General features: G+C 38.6%; 2 protein-coding genes across 4 annotated transcripts in view; both read right to left on the reverse strand.

Annotated features, from left to right (window-relative positions):
- Positions 1-4242: 4242 nt before the first annotated feature.
- Positions 4243-27694, reverse strand: part of Mbtps2 (membrane bound transcription factor peptidase, site 2) — a 49932-nt gene continuing 26480 nt past the window's right edge. For 2 of the 3 annotated variants that reach the window (XM_021188162.2, XM_029534284.1), the window contains 7 exons: positions 19624-19742; positions 16050-16230; positions 12769-12863; positions 12229-12424; positions 9928-10003; positions 7279-7497; positions 4243-5423 (listed from right to left, as the gene is read on the reverse strand). In XM_021188162.2, coding sequence (XP_021043821.1) covers positions 5399-5423; positions 7279-7497; positions 9928-10003; positions 12229-12424; positions 12769-12863; positions 16050-16230; positions 19624-19742 — 911 coding nt within the window. In that variant the 3' untranslated portion in view covers positions 4243-5398. Of the gene's footprint in view, positions 5424-6328; positions 7498-9927; positions 10004-12228; positions 12425-12768; positions 12864-16049; positions 16231-19623; positions 19743-27694 lie in introns of those variants that run through there. The other variant, XM_021188163.2, reaches the window with a different exon arrangement.
- On the reverse strand, positions 24540-27518 carry Yy2 (YY2 transcription factor). The gene has a single exon (XM_021188165.2). The coding sequence runs from the start codon at positions 27180-27182 to the stop codon at positions 26049-26051; it is 1134 nt and encodes a 377-aa protein (XP_021043824.1). The 5' UTR covers positions 27183-27518; the 3' UTR covers positions 24540-26048.

Below are 27694 nucleotides of genomic sequence, written 5' to 3' on the forward strand. Positions count from 1 at the left end.
CCTGCCTCTGCCTCCCGAGTGCTGGGATTAAAGGAGTGTGCCACCACGCCTGGCTCTCCAAGGATTTTTTTTTTAAGATTCATTTTTAATGTGTGTGTGTGTGTGTGTGTGTAGATGTCCACAGGGACCAGAGGAGCGTGGACCCCTCTGAGTGGGAGTAAGGTGGTTGTAAATCATCTAACATAGATGCTTCCAGTGAAACTTGGAAGGGTATCCAAATTACTGAGCAATCTCTCTCGGCCCCTAAAAATGAATTAAAAAAATTTTCACACATGGTCTCACTGTGTAGAACAAGCTAGTCTTGACCTTTGCCACAGGTGTGCTAGGGTTAAAGGCATGTACCATCACACCCAGCTAAAAATGAATTATTAATTTTTAAAGGCTAATATTAAACTGTTCACAAATAGAGGTATTAAGGTTTAAAATATAAGAAAGATTATTTCCATTAAAAGCTAATGGAAAAAATACTTTTCAATCACTGCATATGCTATAAAGAAATCTCAAGACTGCTAAACTATACAGTTTAAGGAACACTATCCTTTTAAAAAGATTTATTTGTTTATTTTATGTATATGAGTACACTGCAGTTGTACTGACGGTTATGAGCCACCATTTGGTTGCTGGGAATTTGAATTCAGGATCTCGGCTCTCTCCAGTCTAAAGATTTATTTATTATTATATCTAAGTATACTGTAGCTGTCTTCAGACACACCATAAGAGGGCTTCAGATTTCATTATGAATGGTTGTCAGCCACCATGTGTTTGCTTGGATTTGAACTTAGGACCTTCCAAAGAGCAGTGAGTGCTCTAACCCTCTGAGTCATCTCTCCAGCCCAGGAACACTATTCTTATAAAAAATAAACATAAGTACTCTATTCAGTCAAAACGTATATATAATCATTTTATTAGATTACTGAATCAAAAAAGAAATTAGCTGCACCTATGCATATAAGAAACACTTTCTCCAAATGAGAGGTAAGACATTACTAATATTTTTTCTCTCCAGAAAACTAACTTTATACATTTTATGAATGACACGCTTTTTTCATATTTATTAGTTCTCTGCACATTTCATACAATGCATTCTGATCATATTGATCCCCTTCCATCCCTTCTCTCTAACCCACCCCTATTTTCTACCCACACAATTTTGTGTCTTCTCTTTCAAATATAGAGAGTACAATTTGTGCTGCCTATATACACTGTGTCCCAGCTTCGTTTCTCATGTTTCATGATTTAAGTATTCAGTATCTTCAGTAATAGGATGTGGCCTTCTACTGGAGTGTAGATGGTCTACCAGGGCCACATCCTTAAGGAAAACTGACTCTCTTCTCTTAACAGATAGCAACTACCAATAACGGGGGACTTTGTGCCTACCTCCCCTTTCCATGCTGGGATTTTGCCTGGCTTGAGCCTGTGTGGGTCGTCTGTATGTTGTCACAATTGTTGTGAATTCACATGTGCAAGTTTATGTGTCTGGGAAACCGTTTCCTTGTAAACAGGGTTCACAGCTAGGTAAGATGGATGCTTACTTTTTCTCCTATGGTAGCACCATATAGCACGATGAAATCCAGTCTGTGGGGAATAAAACTTCCAGGTACATACCAGCTTGATTTTCTCATGTACCATGATTCAAGTATTCAGTATCTTCAGTAACAGGGTCTTATTTTCAAGTTTTGGGGTGCAATCAAGTGCTGGCAATAGCCTGTAATTTTGGGAGAGGTGTCTATGGGACCTCACTGGCAAACCACTCCAAAAGTGGTAATCCATGTATGGCATTGAACTTTTTATCTGTTAGCCTGTGGTGTCTGGTAGGGGCACTCTGTCCCATTATAGGGTAACTGACTGCAACTGTTTCTATAGATGTGTATGTATATAATGTAGGAAGTGTCTATAGTAAATTCCCATATGACTTCTTCAAAATGCCTTTATGTTTGCTACCTTTCCCATGTTCCCCTCTCTACTTTGTCCTCTCAGGCTCCCCTCCTTTTAACCCTTCCCGTTTCACTATTTCACTTTGACCCTTCATACCGCTTTGTTCTTGCACCCTTTCTTTGAAAGCAGATAAACTGATGAATAAAACAGAACCGAAGATCTACACAGAAGCCCACACTATGATAGCCATCCAATTGTTAACCAAAAAGCTAAGAGTACATACTGGAGAAAAGACAGCATCTTCAACAAATGGTGCTGGTTATACTGGACCATTACATGTAGAAGAATGAAACTTGATCTTTATCTTTCATCCTACAAAAAAATTCAACTCCAAATGGATCAAGGATCTCAACATGAGACCCGATACCATGCATCAGATAAAGGCATAGGAAAGGACTTTCTGAACAGGTCCCCAATAGTTCAAACAGTAAAGTATAATACATGTTGGTTAAAAAAATTTAAAAAAATTAAATCATAAAATTGTTAAAATAAAATGTACTAGTAAAATCTTGGAATGGGGAAGACTTTCAAAACATATCACCAACTGTGAAAAAGACACAGGCAAAGCAGACAAAGAATGGCATAGAGTACTATATACATAGTATATTAATCTATAACACATATATAATGTTCTATATTATACACATGTATATTATATAGTATAAAATAAATATAATAAATATAATATTATTATTAAAGAAAAATAAATGATAATCATTGTACTAAAATGAAGTTTAGGAAAAGGAGTAAACTAATCCCTCCCACGAAGAACAGGAAAAGGGGCCTGGGGACATTGTTTAATGGTCAAAGCACTTACAACACAAGCAGCAGGCATGTGATTGGATTTAGGATCCCCACTGAGTGGGCGTGGTACCTGCTCTTGGGTCCCTCTGAGAAGCTGGCTAGCTATTGGCAAGCTCTAAGCTCAACTGGAAGACCTTGCCTCAATAACGTAGAGGACCATCAAGATTGACTTCTGACATCAATCTCAGGCCATCATATTCATGACTACACATGTGCATACACGTCTGCACATAAATGAGCCCCAATACTTAATTGAATGAATATATATATATATATATATATATATATATACACATTAAGTATATTGTATAATATATATACATATATATTATATAAGTATACTTAAAAATGCAAATGAGAAAAGGATATTTTGTTTTGTTTTGTTTTTTCTTTTTTTCTTTTTCGAGACAGGGTTTCTCTGTATAGCCCTGGCTGTCCTGGAGCTCATTCTGTAGACCAGGCTGGCCTCAAACTCAGAAATCCACCTGCCTCTGCCTCCCAAGTGCTGGGATTAAAGACGTGCACTACCACTGCCTGGCTGAAAAAAGGATATGTTTAAAGAAAATATACTGACAGATTAACACATTTTAAAATGTTGATTTTTTTTCTAATCAAAAATGCAAATTAAAGATGCCATTTTGCAAATCTGCCTCACATAAAAATTCAACTTAACAGTGTGTATACATAAAACTTTGGTAAGACTTCAAGACACCAGGGCATGGGGAGGGGAGTTGAGAGTGTAGTAGAGACAGAGAAAGGCCTCAGAGTGGGTGGAGTACAGACTAGCCTTGAGCACGTGGAGAGAGGGGGAGGGGATAGGGAGAGGGGGGAAGGGACGAGAGGACCGAGGAAAAGCTGGAAGGCAAGAGAACAAGGTGAGAGGGGTGGGGGCTGAGCAGCCTCTTTTAGAGTGAGTCAGGCACACTGGGCTGTTGCCAGGTAACTGGGGCAGAGCTTAGATAAAATGCTAACAAGGACTTTGTAGGTTAGAGCGGTTTCTATGGAAGCACAAGAATCTGACCTTAGACCCTGGCTCCCAAGCTTAACTCCAGACTGAGTAAGAGACCTTGTCTTCAGGGAATAAGGTGAAGAGTCATACAGAGGGACATCCAATGTCTTCCTCTGGCCACTACACTCACATGTAGCCTCCTTCCACATACATACTTTTGTAATACTATGATATAAATATATTAATATAATAATAGTAACACCAGACAGAATATTCGACACATGCACATACCACTAAGGAAATGTGGCAATCTTCTTTCCTTAAAGCAAACATTTCCAAAATTATAAACAAAGGTACCTCACTTAACAGATTTCTTTCTGAGGCAACTGTCATATACAACTGAAGGTCACGTTTAGAGTCAAGATCTTACTCTATGTAAGTGGAACATTTCTACAGTAAAAAAGGACACTAACAAGACAATAGCTTCTTGGCCTTTTGGCTAAGGTCAAGTGTAAAAAATATGATACAGAAGATGATAAACGTAAAATGCTGGTTTACATTTGTTTTTTATTGCTAAACAACACATTCTGACAATTATAAAATCAAATTAAAGCCTTAAAATGAATTACAGCTCAATCAAAGGAGTTATTGAAAAAAATCTGTGTGCCACCAGTATGTGGATGTTCAATAAATACCAAGGACACAATGACAGAAAGCTACATCACTATGAAGCGTATGCTTACAATCTGTTATTCGCACAGACAATGACCTAGAAGTGTTTATCAAAGTCAAGTTTAACTGTATGTCTCTTCAAACTGAGATGCTAAAAATAATATGTACATGTTTTACGTTTATGGATGATTAAAATAAAAACCTTAAGAATGTAAACAATGCAGAATAGGAACACTGAGAATAAAATTTCACTGTTGAACAAAGAGACAACACACAAAGATACTTCTTCAAATCACCAACATAATTCATTTTCCAATATAATTAATTTTTCTAATTGCCCTACAGAAACCAAAATGAATTTTTTCCATAAAGATGATAATACACCAGGGACATAAGACATTCCAAGCTTTACTATGTCAACATATTTACAGTAACTATTCAACAATCCTTTTTACAGCTTAAATAGAAGCATGCTTTTCTAGCTATAAATAACACTAGTCATCATCCATTCAAGCACTTTAAGCACTTCTGATAGCTCATGCACTATGCAGGGAAGCAAGGAGCCCACAGTGAAGCTGAAGAGACAATAAGTAACATCTCTTTTCTTTAGTAATGAGGCCATTTGCATACAAATTGGCTGGACTTCGAGGAGAGAAGCTCCCAACCCCTAAAGATTAGCTGGCAGAGGTGTTCAGCAGCTAATAAGAAATGAGATTTTATATTGTTGCCTTCACTCAGAAAATGAAGTTAATGAATAGAATTTCCTCTTATTAAAATATTTTCATGGTCTATGGATAATAGTTTAGTGGTAGAATACTTGCTTGCATGTGTGAGGTCTTGGTCTCTCTTAAGTATCACACCAAAAATTAATTTCCTCAGTATTGAAAACAATGATTTACACACATACATTTTCATTAGTAAACTGCTTAATGCATGCAATGAAGTTAATGATGTGAGTATTTCACGGCATTCTCTAAGCTTTACCTGAAAAGGTCTGTGCCTTTTTAATATGCAGATACATTTTGGTCCTGAGTGATCTTAGAAGACAACAATGCCATATTTTCTGCAATAAAAGTTAGTAATTTGTATGACTTTAGTATTATTAGTAACTAATGGTCCATCATTAATAAAATCTCAAAATGATATTCAGTGTATGGTTCCTATTAAGGAATGAAGGCAAATTTGTAATAAAGTCTAAAAAATTTCTAAAAATTGATTTAAAAGTTTTAGGCGCTTAAGAGAACTACTATTCTGAAAAAGGTAACCTTATGAAGTCCCTTACTTCAGGAGGGAGGTATATATCTGGCTATTAATGAATGAATGAATCATTACCTTTTGTTAACTCTAATGTGTGTGTGTTTATGAAATATGTATTTTTCATGACAGAAACAGTATGTGCATATATATTCTTACGACTAACAGCTTCACATCAGACTTTCTCAATTTCCCAGGGTTGAACTGCTACCCTACAAGACCAATTGTGGTTCTTTAGAGCTCAAAAGTCTGTTTCTAGATTCTGGGAAATTCTCATTTGTGCAGCCATTCTCACTAGACTACCAAGTCTTTTATGTACTCACAGAGGTAGCTTAGGGGGAGATGGAAAACAAAGACTAGGTGTTTAATCCTGCCAACAGAGAGAAACATACTAGGTGCTGGTGAGGACAGAGTATGGCTCAGGATTGAACGTTCTTGCAGCACAAAGGAAAAAGTCTACCCTGGAAGAGTTCTAAGCTGCAAAGCTCTAGGAAGTGGTAAGTAGGTTTGCTGAAGTTCTGTTGTGATCTGTTAGAGGACTCAGCTTAGTTCTCAAGTTCACCTCTAACTGCCTGAGCTCACATGCTGCCATGAGAGATCCTTCCTGCAGCATACTCTATATATAACAAGGCTTAAATGTTGTGAGAGTGCCAACTTACACTACAAAAAATGTAATACTTGTGCGACAAACTGTCTTATCACAAGCCTTATCTACTTTCAACATTGTTCATTTACTTGATATTACTTGTACAGAGTTTTTGCTTTCATGTTAGCAGATACTTTCATAGAATTGTAACCAGTATAGAATAATACACCATTAAACTTTAAAATACTTTTCAAACAAGACAAGCATTATAAAACCAAGAGCACTTGCTCTACTTTCCATTCAACCAAGGTCTAGCCTCCTTCAAATCATTAATGATGATTGTGTGTGTGTGTGTGTGTGAACCACTGTGAGTGCCTGTGCATGTATGCATGCACGAAAGGGTCTTGCTATGTGGCCAGTGCTGGTCTGGAACCTACTATGTAGCTAAAGATGATGGATGGCCTTTAATTCATGATCCTTATGCCTAGCCTCCCAAACACATACAGGCAGGTGTTGGGACTATAGGTGTGTACCACCACATTATCTTAATGGCACTTTTCAGTAAATTTTACCTGGGACAGGCAAGCTTAGCATAAGTAGCATAAGTAAGGCCCTGGTTTCAAACACTAGTAGACACACACAGACACATACACATGCATTCATATTCTCTCTCTCTCTCTCTCTCTCTCTCTCTCTCTCTCTCTCTCTCTCACACACACACACACACACATGTTTTCCTACCAGATTCTGCTTTTCCTTTTACTATTCCAAAATGCTAGTCACACAAAATGGTATTACATGAATGAATTTTCACTTGTTTACAAATTATTCAACAAACATTCAGAGTTTGCACATTCAGTCTTTAAAAGTAGGATGTAGTCAGGAATTATGCTTTTCATTTTTTCCACTCCCTCTACTACAGAGTTTTTGGGTTCTCTAGATATTAGGAGCTCAAAGAGCTTGGCCAAGGTGTTTTAAGGAAACACTTTACATTTCATAACTAGTAAGAATTTCAGTGGCAACAGATATTACCATGTAGCTGTACTTCTTAATTCTGTTGGAAGAGAGCAAATATTACCGTGCTGTAACCATCCAGAGTCCCAGTGTCACATTGGCAGCCAAAAGTACACTGCCACCAAGCAAGATGAAAAATCCAATCAGATCTTTGACATCGTTGTCTCCAATCACTGAAGTAAGGGTAGCATCCAGGAAAGAGTTTAAAATCCATTGACCATCCAAGGCAAAGCAGGGCACTGCATTAACAATAGCCAGAGCTCCAGAAAGAGAAATCAGGTACCTGGGTATCGATCAGTTAAGGAGCTAGCGATGAGATTACAAGTGGAAATCATCTTTTGAGAAGTCAGAAGACACTGGACTGGGAGGTGAGATTACTGTAGGTTTCTCTACTTTAAGTCTCTAACATTCTTTCTTATAACACACCCTCTAATAAAACCAAAAACCCAAACAACAATACAAAACAAAGAACAACAACAACAAAAAAACCCAAAGCAAACCAAAAAATAAATAAATAACCACTTAAAGCTTGGCAGTGGTAGCCTTTAATCACAGCACTTAGGAGGCAGAGGCAGTTAGAGACCAGCTTGGTCTGTAGATCAAGTTCCAGGACAGCCAGGACTACACAGAAAAACTCCAAAAACAAAACACTCCCCCCACCCCCCCACAACCACCACCAAAAACCAGAACCAAAAAAAAACTACCAAAATACCAAAACAACAACAAAGAAATGAAAAAGCAAACAAAAACAAATCCCAAAACATTCTTCTACCTCTATTATTAAGCAAATGCAAATTACAAAAGACTAACAAATCTACAATGGATTCCTAAGAAAATTATGCTTTTGTAATCCTTTAATGATACAATAAAGAGAAGGAATGCAGAAGGACTAAGAAAGAAAGGGAAAAAGTGCCCCCAACCTTAGGGTTTTGTACATGCTAGACATTGTTCTACTACTGAACAACAATGCCAGCCCCCAAATTAGTATTATGTTAAATTTTGAGACTGAGTCTTGTGGCACAGGATGGTGGCAATCCTGTTTTTAAGATCTAAAGCATGCACTAACACAGCAGTCCCAATATACTTCAACTATTTTTATTTTTATTTTATTTGTAAATATGTGTGCCCGTGTCAATGTGTACCAAATGCACACAGAAGCCCATGGAGGTCAGAACAGATGTTTGGATACCCTGGAAGTGGAGTAATAGACAGTTGTAAGCCAATATGTGGGTGCTGGAAATGGAACCTGGGTACTCTGGGAGAGCAGGTAGTGCTCTTAATTTCTGAGCCATCTTTTGAGCCCCTGAAAATTACTTCTTCAAAAGGTTTCTTTTCTTTCTTTCTTTCTTTCTTTCTTTCTTTCTTTCTTTCTTTCTTTCTTTCTTTCTTTCTTCTCTCTCTCTCTCTCTCTCTCTCTCTCTCTCTCTCTCTCTCTCTTCCTGTGTGTGCATGCATGTGCATGTATACATGTGTGGGTACCTGTGTAGGTCAAAAGAATATGTCAGATCTTCTGGATCTTCTGGAGCTAGAGTTGTAGTGACTGAACTACTCAATGTAGGTGCTGGGAACCAAACTCAGATCCTCTCAAAGAAGAGCATGTGCTCTTAAACAACGAGACAGGGTTTCTCTGTGTAGCCCTGGCTGTCCTGGAACTCACTCTACAGACCAGGCTGGCCTTGAACTCAGAAATCCACCTGACTCTGCCTCCCAAGTGCTGGGATTAAAGGCATGCACCACCACTGCCTGGCTCCTTTTTTTTTTTTTTTTTTTTTTTTTTTTTTAATGTAAGTACACTGTAGCTGTCTTTAGACACACCAGAAGAGGGCATCAGATCTCATTACAGATGGTTGTGAGCCACCATGTGGTTGCTGGGAATTGAACTCAGGACCTTCCGTAGAGCAGTGAGTGCTCTTAAGCAGTGAGCCATCTCTCCAGCCTTGCATCCTTTTTTAAAAGGCTTTGTTTATATATACCCATTATATTTCCTGTAAAACTATATATGCTTTTGTGGGGCTAGAGAGATGGCTCAGTAGACCACTGGTTGCTCTTGCAGAGGACCTGGGCTCGATTCAAGTGCCCATATGATAGCTCACAATCATATGCAACTTGTTTCTGTCGTCCTCTTCTGGCCTCTGTGGGCACTGCATGCACACGGTGCACAGACATACTTGAGGTGCATTGGCAGAAGACTGTGCAGAAGACTGAGATTCTGAGCTAGCAGAGCAGTGGAGCCAGTTTTGGTGGCAAGGAAGTTTCTGTGAAGAGAGCTCATCCTCTGTGTGCTTCAGACGCTTCCAGGCAGCCAGGCCACTGTGATGCCAGTTGCTTTCCCACAAGATAATCCTTTCTGTATCCCAACCTTTGTCCAAAGCTGATGGAGTTTTCTTCACTGACTTTCCCCTCATATGTAAAACCTGACCTTTCATCTTTTTTTTCCTCCCCGACACAGGGTTTCTCTGTATAGCCCTGGCAGTCCTGGAACTCACTCTGTAGACCAGGCTGGCCTTGAACTCAAGAAATCCACCTGCCTCTGCCTCCCAAGCGCTGGGATTAAAGGTGTGCGCCACTGCCCGGCATCTGACCTTTCACCTTTAAGGTCTCTTTCAGTTGTAAGCAATTAAATGATAAGGTTTTGTAATGATCGATTTGGAGTAAAAAGGATAAAGCTACAACCAACATACTTTTAAAGCATTTTTCAAACCAGAAAGGATACTTGACAAATGTCTCCACAATCACTGGCAGATCTATGCTTAGAAAGTTGAAACGTGGGATGAAACTTGTAATGCTCACTAAAAATGAAAAACAAGGAATAATAAATATTATTCATAGCACAATAAGCAACATTACAAATTTACCATACATTAAAAAATTGCACTAGTCTATTAAAATGGCCAAGCAAACTTTTCCTACACTTGTGTAAACATGCTATATACCATATATATATATATATATATATATATATATATATATATATATAAAATCAGAACCAGGCCTTTACTTAGGAAGCAGAGGCAGAAGGATCTTTGTGAGTCTAGCCTGATCTATATAGCAAGTTCTAGGCCAGTCAGGGCTATATCATATGAAGTCAAAACAGAAACAAAAACAAACAAAAAAAGAAAACAAAAAAGAAAGAGGGAGTTAGAGAAGAAGAGAAAGCAATTATTATCAAATATACACTAAAAATAGTATAATGAAAAAACTCGTGTCCTAATGTACACTTACGTTTTGAGGTTATAGCTAAGTTAAAGCAGACTGCATACCCATTATGACTACCAAATACAAAGTGTGACTTGAAAATATAAGTTTTATCAAAAGTATTTTTATCCTTTCAAAGATATGTATTCTAAAAATTGCATTTGCTCCAATTATTATGCTATTTAATGATTACTTCTTTATAGCTAAGATAAAGATTAACATGACTTAAACTCCCTGTACTCTGTAACCCTGGTCCAAAGCATCTAAAATGTATCCAGTCATTAGGCAAAACTCACAGTCCACATTGCTAAATTAAACCCAACCAGAACCATCTCTTCACTTAGTAAGAGTTTACTAATAGCTGCATCCTAGAGTCACACTTGACATCGAACCATTAAACAAGGAAAATGATGCAGGTGTCTCTCATTATAGAACTACAAAGCAAGCCAGGCATTGTGGCACACAGATTGAATCCCAGCACCTGGGAGGCAGAGGCAGGTGGCTGTTCAAGACGAATCTGGTATATAAAGTGAGTTCCAGGCTAGCTAGGGATACATAGTGAGACCCTGTCTTAAAAAACAAACAACTCCAAAACTATAAAGCAGTGTTTTGTGTGGTTGTGTGTGACACTCAGGAGGCAGCCACAGGCATATCTCTATGCGTTTGAGGTGAGCCTGGTTTGTGTAGCATGCTCCTGACCGGCTAGCCAGGGCTACATGGTGAGTCTCTTGTCTAAAAACAAAAGCAAAATAAACACAAAGCAATGCTTTTTGAAGAGGAACATAAGATATAAATATTCATCTACTGACAAATGAAAAATGAAACTATGGTTGGTCAAGGATAAACCTTGAAAACATGCTACATGAAATCAGCAACTTATAAATATTCAATTGATATGAAATTTCGAGAATAGGCCCATTGATAGAAACAGAAAGTATATCAGTGGCTGCCAGAACGAGTGCTATTGGGGAGACATGAGTGATAGTTGCACCCTTCTGGATATACTGAAAAGTACCAAATTATATACTTTAAGTATATGTTATTTTTGAAAAATAGTTTGCTATTTTTCAAAAGTAACATATAGAATCCTGTACAATAAAAGGAGTTGGAGCTGGGCGTGGCAGTGCACACCTTTAATGCCAGCACTCAGGAGGCAGAGGCAGGTGGATTTCTGAGTTCCAGGACAGCCAGGGCTACACAGAATCCCTGTCTCGAAAAACCAAAAAAAAAAAAAAAAAAAAAAAAAGGAGTTGGACTATGTAATATTCAGTAATGTGGAGAAGTCATATACTTAGTACAATCTACATGTCACTATGAAATGGTTATGACTATTCATGTTGGGCTGGACCATATAAAACAGAGAGTGGTGGTGTCGCCCCTATAACCCCAGCACCCAGAAAGTGAAAGCAGGAAGATCAAGCAAGTCAAGACTGTCTGCAGTAGTACAGAGAGTTTGAGACCAGTCTTGGCTACATGAGACTCTGTCTCAAAAGACAAAACATTCATGTGCCATGCACTTTTATATAATCTGGTAATGACAAGAGCATGCGGCTCTTGCCACCGTTTTGGAGAAGTTGGATCCTTTTTGCGATCTCTTGGAAACCATCTGAGAGATGATCTATCTAACTTTGGCAAAAGAGAAAAACGAGTGTCATTCTCCACAGGCTGATTAGTTTTCTTTTACTTTAATTCCACGGAATGCTTAAGAACAAGTTAATAAAACTTTGATAAGTAGCCAAGTTTATACTAAATGGAATCAAAGCAACTGAGAACATATGTGATTCTAATGACTTGGAAGAGCTACCCCAGCAGTACCCACCTGTGTAGTGAAGATGCAGTGGGTGCCCTACATACAGCATATCAATTTGCGGGGGATGTTTCACTTTTATTAGTCGGGTGTGAGTTTCCAAGGATGGTACTATACAGAAGCTTGAACTTGAGCTGCTTCTGCAATCTTTATTGCTTCTACAAACTTGAGTAGCTTCAACTGCTTTCCGGGCAGGTAGACATGTATGCTAAAAATATAATATTAGTCAATGTTAAAAAGAAAAATCTAACTTGCATTCCTTCATGCTTTTCTTGTCACAAAGCAGATTAGGAATGACTTTGATATTAAAACATGCTATTTATTAATGTGCACCTGCTATAAATTTCAATATTCCATGTTTTGCTATATAGGATATCATACTACTATGCATTTTTAGATTCTCAGACAAAATGTGGCATCTGAAACATGGAGGTTTTAACTAAATAACACAAAATAGATAAAGAAAGGAGGTATTATAGCTTTTGTTTTAGCTTTACATATTTATTTTAATGATCATATCAGACAAGTAAGATTGCCTTTGGGACAACTTACCAAACGTTTATTAAAATTATTTCTGTAGGAAAAGCACACATCTGTGAGGCTGTGATTGTTACAGCATTCAGTAGAACCATCTAGTCGTTTGTATGCTAAAGAGAAACACACACAGTACTTAGCATGGATTACATACAAGTATAACTGTAATAAAAATTCTGCTTTTAAAAGACAAAGACAAAGTAAGTAGAATGGTACACATATTTGAAAGCAACTGTTAATGCATCATTTACTTAGACAGCTACAAGCTATAATCTGATTTTATAATACTAAAAGGGTACCCAATTTGAAACGAGAAGTTGCATTCAGATACTTAATGTTAGGATGGCTCAGTTGTGGTGTTTCTGTAGCACATGTAGAACTGTGGGATTGACTGTTGGCATCCTATAAGCCACGGCAAGGTGGCACATACATATGTTTAGAGGCTTGATTTGATTCAGGGTTTCACCCAGCACATAGGAGGGGAAAGCAGAAGGACCAGAAGCTTAAGCTCATCTTCAACTATATATTGAGTTCAAGACAAATTTGGTCTACATGAGACCCTGTCCAAAAAAAGAGAAAAAAAGGAACAAGAAAAAAAAAAAAAAAAAGAAAAGCAAGGAACATAACCTGCTAAGAGAGGAGGGGATGGGAGATGGGGGAAGAATTGTGGGAGGGGGTGACTGGGAGAGAGGCAGTGGGAGGGATGTAAAGAGAATAAGGAAAATTTTAAAAATCCAACAAGTACAAAAAGAAAAGAAAAATGCAGCTGCACTTAGTCCAGGTTAGTAGTTGTCTTTTATAAACTCACCCAGCCATAACACTAAAGCTAGAGTGAGTTTTAGTTCTGGGAGAGTAACTCCAGCCTCTTCCTGAAGTAGAATGAACAAGGGCCTAGCTACTTCTGAAAAGTGGCTTTTTGAAGTAAGGAACTCTGGCAAATGTTTCAACCTTAAAGAATCAGATTGGATAATAATAATAATAATAATAATAATAATACCAAGAGAACACCAGACATGTGACATCTCGCAATCATACAAATAAAAGTACCAAGCATTGCCTGTGAAATATTTTGAAGGAGGGAAGGAAAGAAATGGGGTAGAAAGAAAAGAGGGAGAGAGAGAGAGAGAGAGAGAGAGAGAGAGAGAGAGGAGGAGGAAAAGAGGGGGAGGGAAGGAGAAGCCAAGGAAGGTGTGAGGGAAGGAGAAAGAAAGAATACCGAGTCAAACCGAGCCTCTAAACTTGAAAACGACAGACTATGTAAAATTTGAGAAAACAAGTGATTCCACTTCAATAAACACGTAATATGTAAAACAGGGATTGTGATAACTGTAGAGATTTAAAAAGCATAGCAACATAATAAAACTCAAAAACAAACAAACAAAAAAACAAAAAAAAAACCCCACAAACCCTAAAGAGGGGCTGGTGAAACAGCTCAGAGAGTAAAGATGCTTGTCACCCAACTATGAGAGAGTCAGATCTGAGTTCCATCCCCAGAACCCACACCAAGTTGGAAGGAGAGACACAACTTCACAAAGTTGTCCTCTGACTTCCATGCATGTGCAACACCCCTACCCCCAACACACACACACACACACACACACACACACACACACACACACACGCACAATATAAAGGAATGTAGAAATAAAGAAAATGTCTTAGCCTCCCTGTAGATTTCTGCTATATAAAATACACTAAAGAACCAGATAGGTTTGGATATGTTAGCATCCTCACATAATTACTAAACTGCCTCCTTTAAGGTATATTTTAGCAAGAAAAGGGAAGGAATTTTTCTAAATGTGCAGAGGGTTTTTTGTTTCCCAATATCCTTGCATTTGTTTTCATCTTTCCTTATTGCATGTCTGTATACAGTTATAGAATGCTTGTGCACTGATCTCATTTCCTTGGATGTTGGCTATTAGTTTGCTATCTGTTCACACAGTAGCATACACAGGTTTAACTCAGTGTTTATACAGCACCAAAGGGGAAAATGCTTCTGCAAAAAATTGTTTCTTGTTATGTTTAAAATATTAGACATAGCTGTGAGTGGAAGAGGTTCTCCCCAGGGAAAAGTACATCAACTGGCAGTCCAGTGAATGGTCAGCCCTGAAAATGTCATATACAAGTAACAGTATATGACTGAACATGTTTTATATATAGGAATATATATGTATAGACATACATATATGCACACAATATTAGTGAAAAAAGGAGCCATGATGTTGACGGAGAATAGAGAGGTGTATATGGGAGGCTTTGGAGGGAGGAAAGGGAAAAATGTTATAAGTATACTATATAACCTCAAAATTTTAAAATGTGTTTTAAAATTAGACTTAAATTTAGATAAAATTATGTGTCTATACACGTGCAAAGATCATACTATACTGAAGTACTTACTTAAGTGTAATTAATCAATTGTAGTTGATGGCTGTTTTGATTTTTGGTTTTGTTTTTGGTTGTAGTGGGGATTGAACCTTGCACCTCATGCACAGGGAAGCAAACACTCTATTACTGAGTTACACACACAGAGTCCATGCCACTGAGCTTGGATGCTGATTTTACATATTTTTAAAACTTTTATTTTTCAGTGGTGCTAGAAATGGAACTCAGGTCACTGTACACATTATGCAAATCTTCTACCACTGAGTTAAATACACCCAGCATGAAAAAAACTGTTTTGAAAGCAGAAATAATTAGATATTAGAATTCTAAAAGTCAAATATAATATTATAAAAGAAAGGACTGGAGAAATGGCGCAGTGGTTAAGAGCACTGACTGTTCTTCCAGAGGTCCTGAGTTCAATTTCTAACAACCATATGGTGGCTCATAACTATCTGTAATGAGATCTGACGCCCTCTTCTGGTGTGTCTGAAAACAGCAACAGTGTACTCATACATAAAAAAAAATATAAATCTTAAAAAATAAAAGAAATTAAGCCAGGCGTGGTGGCACACGCCTTTAATCCCAGCACTCGGTGGGCAGAGGCAGGCGGATTTCTGAGGACAGCCTGGTCTACAGAGTGAGTTCCAAGGCAGCCAGGGCTACACAGAGAAACCCTGTCTCGAGAAAACAAAAACAAAAACAAAAACAAAAAAAGAAATTAGAAGTTCAACAATATATACTAAAGAGAACAAATATCCAACATACCAAGAATAATATCTATTAATTTGTACCTATTAACTTTAGTTATTTGCTTTAAAACAACTGGAACAAAATAAATCTATAGATGCCATCTCAGGGTTAATAATGGAAGGGACTAGTACTTGAAGCATTGTGTCATATCAAGTAAATGCACACACCTCTAACTGGGAAGCTTAATTGTTGTAACGTTGATGCACTTATACAATACCCAATTTGGGGCTCATATGCAATGGTGTCTAAACATTCATTCCAATCTTGCACATTAGTAACAGGACAATCCTGTAGATGAGTGACAAGGTCTCCCACAAAAAGGCCTCTGGGTCCAATGGCAGGTGAATCCTTTGGAGGAAGGAAAATCAAAGCAGACAATGTATAATAGCAAGCTATAATCAATCTATATTAGCCACAGTAATAGACACTGCACTAAATAAAGGTGGAATCCTTTTCAACAGTTTTATTAGCTCTTTGAGAATTTCACACAAGGTATTTTAACGTATTCATCCCCACATCCCTCTAACTACTCTTCTACATGCTCCCATTCCTTTCCATTCAGCTTAGAGTTTTCTTCAAAGCAGAATATTTTGACTAATGCATAAAATAACTCATCTCTAAATCCAAAATTTATAGCCAAACAATTAGTATTGCATTCCCCAGTTCTCCGTGATAATGAAGTTTTCACAACTTCAAAAGGAAAAAAACCCATATTTGTTGATTATTAATATTAAAATAACAAAGCAGCAGGGTATACAATACAAGTTTAGTCTGGACCAGGTCCTGAGTTTGATCTCCTGTAGCACAAAAGAATGAAGATGAAGAAGAAAAGACTGGAGAGATGACTCAGTGGTTCCTCCATCACTGGCACATACACAGTGGCTCACAAACACCATCAACTGGAGTTCTAAGGAATCCAATGCACTTGTCTGTCCTCCAGGGGCGCTAGGCATCCAAGTGTTACACAGACACACATCCAAGTGTTAGACAGACACACATCCAAGTGTTACATAGACACACATGCTGCCAAAACACCAAACCCTGAACATAATATGACACTTAAAAGTAAAACAAACAAAGAAAAAAATCCAAACTTTTTTTTGTTTTGTTTTTCGAGACAGGGTTTCTCTGTGTAGCCCTAGCTGTCCTGGAACTCACTCTGTAGACCAGGCTGTCCTTAAACTCAGAAATCCGCCTGCCTCTGCCTCCCAAGTGCTGGGATTAAAGGCATACGCCACCACGCCTGGCTAAATCCAAACTTTTTAACTGAAGAAAAAACAATAAAAGACCAATAAACCACTCTCCAGTGGATGACCCCACATCCAGAAGTATAGAGCTAGTCAGCACAAATTGGAGCCCATGGGTTAGTTTAGCAAATTAAAGGGGAAAATGGGAGACATGAAGTTGTAGGAGATGACAGGGAGGTGGAAGTAGATCTGGGAAGAGTTAAAAGGAAGAGTATGATCAAAATACACTATATAAAGTTCTCAAAGAATAATATTTTTTAAATTAAAAACAAAAAATATTTTATATATAAAATACATAAATAAATCTTTAAAACTAAACAAATTATACAAATATGTACCTAATGAATATAAACAAATGCTGTCATTCTAAACATAAATAAATAAGCTGGGTGTGGTAACAAACCCCTATAATTTCAGCACTGGGGAAGCACAGGCAGGAAGACCTCTGAGTCTAAGGCTAGCCAGACCTATACAGTAAGACCTTGTCTCAAAAGAAATATTTTTTTTTTAAAAAAGAAAAATCCGCTGGGCAGTAGTGGCACATGCCTTTAATCCCAGCATTCAGGAGGCAGAGGCAGGTGGATTTCTGAGTTCGAGGCCAGCCTGGTCTACAGAATGAGTTCCAGGACAGCCAGGGCTACACAGGGAAACCCTCTCTTGAAAACAACAACAACAGTAACAATAAAACAAAAACAAAACAAAAATACCCCCCCACAAAAAAAAAACCAAGAAAAAAGAAAAATCTGTATAAGCCTTAATGGGAAAAATAAAATGAAACAAAACAAATCCAAAATATACAGAAACAGAAGCTGGGGAGGCAGCTGTTGGTAAATGCTTGCTGAGCAAACATGAGGACCTGAGTTTGGATCTCCAGACACCCCCTGCCCACCCCCCACATAGTAGCTTATACATGTAATCATAATACTGAAGCTGCAGAGACAATAAAATCCCTGGGGCTTCCTCACCAGTTAGCATAGAGAAATTGGTGAGCTTCAGATTCAGTGAGAAGCCCTATTTCAAAAATTAAGGAGGACGGCTAGAAAGATGGCTTAGTGGTCTAGAGCACTGGCTGGAAAGACAGGATTTTATTCCCAGTAACCACACAGTGGCTCACAACTGTTTGCAACTCTAATTCCAGGGGATCCATGGGCAATAGGCAGGCGCATGTTGTAGGCAAAACACCCATGCAGATAAAATATTATAATTTTAAAAAATTTGTAGGGGAGACCTAGGTATAGTGGTATACACCCTTAACCCCAGCACTGAGGAGGCAAAGGCAGGAGGATCTCTGAGTTCAAGGCCAGTCTACTCTACATGGTGAGTTTCAGGATATCTAGGGATACATTCAGGACATAGCAAAACCCCATCTCATAAATATTTATTATTTATATTGAGAGCATTGAGGAAAACATGTGATGTTAACCTCTAGTCTCCACATGTATCAACACACAGACACATACACACACATTGTATGCATCCACATGAACACAGACTATAAACATGCACAAAATACTTGCTAATTAAAATTCAAGAGAGGGAGCGAGCAGCTCAGCAGTTAAGCTGCTCTTCCAAAGGACCTGAGTCTGGTTCCCAGCACCTATGTCAGGTGCTTTAACAAGCACCTTTAACAGCCAACTCTTTTAAGCAGCTTTAACGCCAGCTCCAAGGGATCCTCCATCTTATTCTAGGCTTTATGGGCACTGCTGCTCTACCAGAGGATGGAGTTCAGTTCCCAGCACCAATGTCTGGCAGCTCATGACTACCTCTAACACCAGCTCCAGGGGATCAAACATCCTCTTCTAGAAGGTCTTTGCTGGTACCCACATATGTGTGGCACATATAAACATTAAATAAAATTTTTACAAATTCAAGATTTTTACAAATTCAATTTACTATACCCTTAGTGGACAAAAACCACCAGATAAGGTTTTTTGTTTGTTTTTTGTTTGTTTGTTTGTTTTTTCGAGACAGGGTTTCTCTGTATAGCCCTGGCTGTCCTGGAACTCACTCTGTAGACCAGGTTGGCCTCGAACTCAGAGATCCACCTGCCTCTGCCTCCCGAGTGCTGGGATTAAAGGTGTGCGCCACCAGGCCCAGCTCAGATAAGTCTTTATAGGAACACAGCCCCAAGTGTACGACAAAGGTAGTTTTCCCCTTGAGAAGATGAACACAGACTTGAGAGTGTCATAGTAGCAAAGAAAATACAGAATTGCCATTAACTTAAAACTTCCTCAAAATGTTTTGGCCGGGTAGCCTATAATTCTTCTTAGTGCTAAAAATCAGAAATAAAATAAACAGTAAAGATAAACAATGCATTTGATTAATAAACCACATACACAAGATCTCGATACTACCTCTTTTGTGTAAAACAACAAAAACAAAAAACAAATTTCATCACATAAAAAAAAATCCAACATTGTTTGCAGTTGAAAGGATTGTAAGTGTTACAGTAGAACATCTGGTGAAAGAACACCCTAGGCGATTCATTATTTACCTCTGCGACTTCAGTGATAAGTACCCCAACTCCAGTGTAGTAAAAAGGCAAGAGGATTACTGGGAGGAGAACAAGAGCTAAAATACCAAGGAGAGCAAGGACAAAATTATGCCATATACCTGAAAAGAGAGAGAGCAACTGTTAAGTTCAACAGTGACAAGAATATAATAGAGTTTACTGCACTTCATACCACATGGGCATCCTCATGAGATCATAAATAGACCAGGGGTTGTGAGGCAGGGGATCTACTTATTGCAGCAGACAGATGCACACTAAGTGTCTACCTTCTTTTCAGATACTAAAAATCTGAAATGCATTTAGTACTATAATTAGGAAGATTTTGATTATGGTTTAATACAAATAGAATCAACATCTTCTAACTATGCCTTCCTTATAGAACATGCACACAGTATACCTCATTAATTTAAACATATTCATGTTCTTTGATAGAAACCTCAAGAATATACAAATTAGAAAGCAAAATTCTTAGGGCTAGGAAAAGTGGTTCAGTAGATAAAACACTTGCTATGCAAGCATATGACTCCAAACTGAGACCTCTTGAATCTGCACAAGAGCCCATGCACAGGGTCACCTATGTGTAATTTCAGCACGGGGGTGGGTGAAGGTAGACATATCCTAGTCATTCCCTGGCTAGCCATTCTAAAACCACAAGTTCTAAGTTCAGTCAAAGACAGTCGCATCAAGGTGTGTGTGCGTAGAGATATGGACATCTCTGGCCTCTACAGTGCATGCTTGGGTGAATGCACCCATGCATACATTGCATATACCACACACACACACACACACACACACACACACACACACACACACACACACAAGCATACCTGTCTAAAAAGTTTTTAATTCTGGTCTAAAATCCCTAGTGGGACTCTGAAAAGAGAGACTTTTAATTTCAATCATTATGGAGAGTATCATCAGGATAATTGGTACCTTATATCATAGGACGCAAAAGAACAAACCATGAAGAGTGGGTTTTTTGCATGTGAATATGTGGATATATGTACATGTGTGTGCCTGAGTATGGAGGTCATGAGTTGACATCAGGTATCTTTTTCAATCATTCTCCACCTTTCTCCCCATCCCCTTCATTTTCTGAGATAGAGTCTCTTGCTGAACCTGGAGTTCACATATTCAACTGTCTTCATGGCCTTTTCTGTGGGTGCTGAAGATCTGAAAGCAAATTGTCATGCTTGTGGGACTAATAATTTTACCAGCTAAGCCAAATTCCCAATTCCAGGTTTAAAAGCACTCTTTTAACATCTAATTTATCATAGTTATATATAATAATGAGCATCATGGTGTTATTTCCATCTAATTTATCGTATATATAATAATGAGCATCATGGTGTTATTTCCATACATGCACATAATGTATTTTTGAACAAATTTAGAAAACACTAAGATGACTCTAAGTGCTTTCTGCTTAAACCTGAGGACCTGAATTCAATACCTGGATCCCATGGTGGGATCCTAAAAACCGATTTCTGTAAATTGTCCTCTGACTCATAGTCCCTGTGTGCACACACACAAAGAAATTTGAAAGATTCTGAAAAACTCTATTATCAATTTAAAAATCTAATTATGTGTGTGTGTGTGTGTGTGTTTCTGCATGCTCATGTGTACAAATTGAAGTCAAAGTGCAATTTTTTAAGATATTTTGCTTTTTCCCATGAGGGGTCTGGTGACTCAGGTCATGAGGCTTGGCAGCAAAAAACAAGTTGTTCAATGCCTCACTATCATATTGTTTATCAAATATAGTTTGCATACTTTTGACATCTTTTCCATAATTACTGTGCCATTAAAAATCTTTTAATGGGCTGGTGAGATGTCTCAGTGGTTAAGAGTACTGACTGCTCTTCAGAGGTCCTGAGTTCAAATCCCAGCAACTACATGGTGGCTCACAACCATCCGTAATGAGAAACAACAACAAAAAACCTATGGGTTGGAGTGAGCAGGGCCTGAGGGAAAGGGGGCCAGAGCGAGCAGGTTGGAGTGAAGGGGGGGGTGGAGAAGAGGAGCGGACAGGGCCGGAGGGAAAGGGGGCCAGAGCGAGCAGGTTGGAGCGAAGGGGAGGGGGTGGAGAAGAGGAGCGGGCAAGGCCTGAGCTAGCCGGGTCAGAGTGAGCAGGGCCAGAGCAAGCGGACGCTGGAGTGAGCTGATGACAGAGCGAGCAGGGCCGGAGCAAGAGGGAGAAGGGAAGGGGGTTGGGGGAAGCGCTGAAAAAAAATTCTTTTAATTAGCCGGGTGGTGGTGATGAACATCATTAATCCCAGCACTCAGGAGGCAGAGGCAGGTGGATCTGAGTTTGAGGCCAGCCTGGTCTACAGAGTGAGTTTCAGGACAGCAAGGGCTACAAACAAACAAACAAAACCGTTTAATTATTTCATGTGTATGAATGAAACTGTAGAAGCCAGATATATGGGATCCCCTGAAGCCGGAGCCACAGGCAGTTGCAAGCTGCACTATGTGGGTGCTGGGAACTGAATTCGAATCTAAAGAATACATGCCGTTTTTCCCGCCCTTAAACCTATTTATAAAGTTCTCTATTAAAGATCGCTTAACCTGCTTCTAACAGGTTTGCGATAAGCAGCTTGCTTTTACTGCTTGTGTATCTTAAGCAAAAACTCATGTGTGAGAGCAGTGCGGAGCAGACCGAAGGAAGGTGAGCCGCTGTTGTAGAAAAACAGAGCTCACGCATTTCTCCACCAGGGGGCGGCGACTGCTCCCCCCCCAAGCCAAAATAGATATCAAAGGATTGTGGGTGAGGTAATATTGGGGTGATCATCATACAAAAAAGTGCAAACAAAAGGGTCAAAGGGAGCAAAGGGCAAACACGCTGAAGTGGTTGACCAAGAAACTAAAGATCTACCTACAGAAAACCACGATACCGAAAACGAGGGTCCAGTCTCTGAAGTATGAAAAAAGCCAACGAACCATACATCATGTCTGTCTCCCTTTTTGTAAAATTCAGAGGAATTATTTTGTTTTTCGAGACAGGGTTTCTCTGTGTAGTCCTGGCTGGCCTCGAACTTCAGAGACCCACGTGCCTCTGCTTCCTAGTATTGTGATAAAGGCTTGTGCCACCACCACCCAGTTTTCCAGAGCGTTATTTTTATCAACTATTTTATATATGCAGTGTTTTAGTAGCTCCAGAAACATCTGTAAAGGGGGGGAAATTCTACCTTATCATATTTTTTAAGTGTAGTTTTTAATGTGATAAAATCTTTTTTATTTTATTTATTTATTTATATTACAAAGAGAGTAGAGTGGGTTACTGAACCAGGGAAGGTTATGACTATCTTGGGGGAGGGGGTCAATGTAACAATCTATAGAATGTGGCTAGCTTTCATGCATTTCTGTCAGAAGTATTTTAAACTGCTTTTAGTCTCATGTTTTTAGTAGAACGTTTTTCTCAAGAGATGTGTGCCTTCTGAACATCTCTAGTCATGGTTCTCCGGCTGTCCAGTTTCCCTAACAATTCTGATAATATGCTGTGGAAAGTGGAAAATGTGAACAGGTATATGTGATGTAAAATTGTGACTCAGTTGAAGCAAAGAATATGAGGCTGTTGTGGTAGGCCCTCTTAAGAAAAATTTGCCACCAAGTTTGAAGCTAGCATCTCACTGGAGTAACTGTTTAAAAAGAAACTCAATACTGGTCTCTAGATTTTTGTTACATGAGTCAAGAATTGTGTACAAGCTGAAATGTCTATCAAGTGATCCTCAACCAATAAAATCTGTCATGAAATGGGGGACACAAAGAATGCATGTATAAAGGAATGAGAAATAATTTACATGGTTCCTCTTCCCTGAATAATATCCCATGCTATCATAAGTTTAGTTTTTGATTAAAAAAAAAAAACTAAATGTTCCTGCATAACCCAAGCTGGCCTCAAACTCCAAACAGAAATCCAGATATGGTTAATTGGCACTGTTATAGTAAAATTTTCCCATTTTACAATAATACATGTTTTCTCATAGTACTTTCAAAGCTTCATTAAAAAACAAAGCAAAAAAAAAAAAACTAAAACAAAACCACAGGCCCAGTGATATTACTAAACTGGTTAAGTGTTCTTGCTTCCAAGCCTGATTATCTGAGTGACATCCCCAGGTCCCATATGGCAGAATAGCAGAATAGAACAGATCCCTGTAAAATTGTCATCTTCTCTTTGCATGTATGCCATGGCATTCACACTGCCATACTCACATCTCTCCCAACTTCACTAAATAAACAGAATATTAGAAGAAGAATCTCAATATGGTGGGTCATGCCTACAATCTGCAAGTTACAAGCCAGCCTGGACTACACTGGGAATTTCAACACAGCTTAGGCTATAGAGTAAGAACTTGTCTAAAAACGGAATGATGAAAACCTCTAATTCATGCACTAAAATTTCCTTTGGACAAACTAATTCATAACACTGCCCTTTCCTGCCCTGTTGCTAGTAACAGAAACAGGCATGGACAAGTGAATAAAAGTGGAGTCACAGAATAGCACTGGTTTCTTGACCTTACAGATGACCTTTGGATTTGTCTTCCAGGCTTGCAGTTGGTACTGCTACTCCTCTAAAGTCTGAATTTGCTAATGATGACTGAGTGAGAGTGGCTATGTGTGAAGCAGATACATTTCATTCATCTAAACAATCTCGTATATTAATGATTTGTTTTTAAGTACATTTTTAAAATACTTACCACTTTTGCTTTCTCCAGAGCAGTTTTTAAATAGTGGGACAATGAACAGTTTATCTAGATAATTCGTTGTCACAGGTGACTGCCTTGTGTATTATTAGATGTTTTGTTAGCATTTCTAGCTGTTACTATACTGATGCCAGCAGCGGTTTCCCTTTGCCTTATTTTTACCTACCATATTCACACAAGGAAACTATTTTTAATTCTTCAAACAGTTTTATTTTTGTTTTTTTCTATAGCACAAAAAATATCCATCAAACAGGCAATCAATGTGAAGACAAGATATTATGCAATCAACACAAACTTCTTAATTGATCAAAGAAATTACACTCAACAACAGCACTCTAAATAATATTCAGGGATGGGATAAAGTGACTAAAAGATTATAAACTGGCTAATAAAATTATGTCATATAACATTCTATACTGTATAATACAGATAAAAGAAACTTGTACAAAATGTCTTAGTTATCAAGTTTCTTTATCAGAATATGAATGCATAAAACTGTCAATTCTTTACAAACGTTAACTCCACAGACATCAGATATACAATTACTAAACATATTCCTAAAAGTACAAACATGAGCATTTAGAACACACCATTTTAAAATATAGTAAGTAAACTTCATATTTATGAGAATACAAAAGTCCCATTTCACATAGTTGTATAAAGAAATGTAATTTGACATGGATTTCATAAATTATTCCCTGCCCAAATTTTACAGAAAAAAACATTGCAAAATAATATAGGACATCTTAACAAAAATATGGGGCTCATGAATTAAGTCTCCTGTTGAAACTAAACTTCAAAAAACACCACTACAGGGCAAAACAGGAAATGTTAGCAACATTATGTTTTGAGGTTCATGAGTTATTCTCATGTCAAAATCAACTTTACAATAACACTATTGCAGAGTAATACAGGGCACCTTAGCAAAATGAAGTTTGTTGAAAGCTAGTTTCATAAAAACACCTTATTGAATAATACAGGTCATTTTAGCATATGAAGTTCGCGAAATTGTCTCTTGGTGAAACCAAACTACAAAAAAACACCATTGCAGAAGATAGGATACCTGAGCAATATGAGGTTTGTGATTTAGTCCCCTGTTGAAACCAAACTTCACAAAAATACCATCTCACAGAATAACAGAACATCTTAGTGACAATAGGGTTTGTAATTTAGTCTCCTACTGAAATCAAGTTTCTCAAAAAACTTCAGTGCAAAATAGAACAGACCATTTGAATTAGTCTGCTGAAAATACCACTGCAGAATACAACAGGTCATCTTGGGATATCTAGTTCTTGAAATAGTCTCTTGTTGAAAGCAACTTTCATAAAATTACCACTGTAGAAGATAGGATATCTTAGGAATATAAGGTTCACAGTTTTGTCTCTTGTTAATCTCAAAACATTCCAGCATAAGAAGAAAACACTCCAGCATAAAAAGAATGCAGGCCATCTTTAGCAACAATATGAGGTTTGTGAATTAGTCTCCTGTTGAAACCAAACTTTGCAGAACACTGCAAAACACCACTGCAGTATAAAATAGAGCATCTTATCAACATAAAACTTTTGGTCTATCAAAACATAAACTTTAGTTATGTACAAAATTCATTTGCAATAACTTTCCTAGAAACTACTCAAACTAGGGGCATATTTATTCTCAGGCACATGACTGTAAAATACTTCCCAGGCTTCAAAAGGATTTTCTCACTTTTTAATGGCCATTCTTGTTCTTAACATGTGTTAAGATATGCGATTTCAGGTTTGTTGACTGAGCAAACTTCTTGTTGCAGGCATCAAATGGACACACGAAGGGTTTGTCTCCAGTATGGATTCTCACATGTGTGCGCAAATTGAAATCCAGAGAAAAGCGTCTCCCACAGCCTTCAAAGGTACACTGGTAGGGCTTTTCTCCAGTGTGAACCAGCTGATGACGTTTCAGCTTCGAACTCTCAACAAAAGCTTTGCCACATTCTGCACAGGCATGCACTTTAGGCCCATGGATGTGCATGTGCTTTCTCATAGCAGAATTATCTTTGAACATCTTCTCGCAGCCTTTATGAAAGCATGCTACAGGTCTTGGAAAGTCTCCTTTTGGCTTTTTGGGTCTCATACTAGTAAATTCTGCCAGTTGTTTGGGATCAGAAAGATCAATGCCAGGTATTCCTTCAGGAGGAAATTTCTTTCCTGTCATATACTCAGAATAATCAGGGGTTGACTCACCAGCCTGCCCTTCAGCTATGGGATCTTCTTTTTCATTATCCTCCTCCCACATGGGGAAGGGAAAATCTCCATCAAGACCATCGATCTGCTTCTGCTCCCACTGTTTGTCACCCAGGTCAGCGTTCACGCCTTCTTCTGCACCGGCCTCAAAAATGGTCGTCAAACCACAGAGATCCCCTTCATAGGGGCTGAGCTCATCTTGACCACTCTCTGCCGCCAAGAAGCCAGGAAAAGAGGCAGTGGTCGGCTGGAGATAGTCGTCTTCATTAACTGGCAAAACCATCTGGCTTTCAAATTCAGTATTGAATAGTAGGTTGTCTGAGTCTTGGTAGCCCACCACCTCCTCTTGTGTCTGAGTGTCAAACATTTCCTGATCATGATCTCTACTACTCAGGTTGCTGCCCACAAGAGGCTGCAGAGCAATAACAGGAGAGTGGTAGTGGCTACCATGCGCCCAATCGACACCTACATCCCCATATACTTCGATGGTTTGGCCTAAGCTGGTTTCCAAAGAAACCGCCTCTATATCACCGATATCATTGGGTGGCTGCAGCTCCACAAAATCAGCAGGAATCTCTGGGCACTCTGTGGTAAGACACATAAGATTCTCTGTCTCTGAGGCCATGGTGGAGACCTGCGGACCGGTCCTGGGTAGCAAGCAGGTGGGAGAGAGCTGTGGAGTAGAAAAAAAATCAGGGAAGAAAAGCACGAGCCGGTGGAGGTGGCGTGCTGAGTAAAAACAAAACAAAACAAGAAAAGAAAAAAACCCCAAACAAAAACGACAACAAAAAAAAAAAACCAACCGAGAGAGCTTGACGAAAGCCGCCCGCTTCGGAGGAAAGCCGCCGTCGTCTGAGGCACTAAGGTGTTTCCGGAGGAGCTTATAGGTGTTTCCGGAGGACAAGACGCATGCGCTGAACGTGTCACTGGATACGTCACTGGGCACGCCACTGGAAACGTCACTAAACTGCGACAGACCATCAAGAAAGCTTCTTTTGCGCATGCCTACTTGATTGCGCAACTTCCTGCAGGAGTTGCAGAACCTTCCCTGGGTTTCCTGCTATAGTAGTTTCTGACTGAATATAAATTTCCCATCTAGGTTCCTTACTGAACTTTTCTGTTTTTTTTTTTTTTTTT

This window comes from Mus pahari, chromosome X (assembly GCF_900095145.1).
Source record: "Mus pahari chromosome X, PAHARI_EIJ_v1.1, whole genome shotgun sequence".
Lineage (NCBI taxonomy): Eukaryota > Metazoa > Chordata > Mammalia > Rodentia > Muridae > Mus > Mus pahari.

Coding starts and splice junctions, on each gene's coding strand:
- Yy2 (XM_021188165.2), bottom strand. CDS start 27,182: ATGGCCTCAGAGACAGAGAATCTTATGTGTCTTACCACAGAGTGCCCA.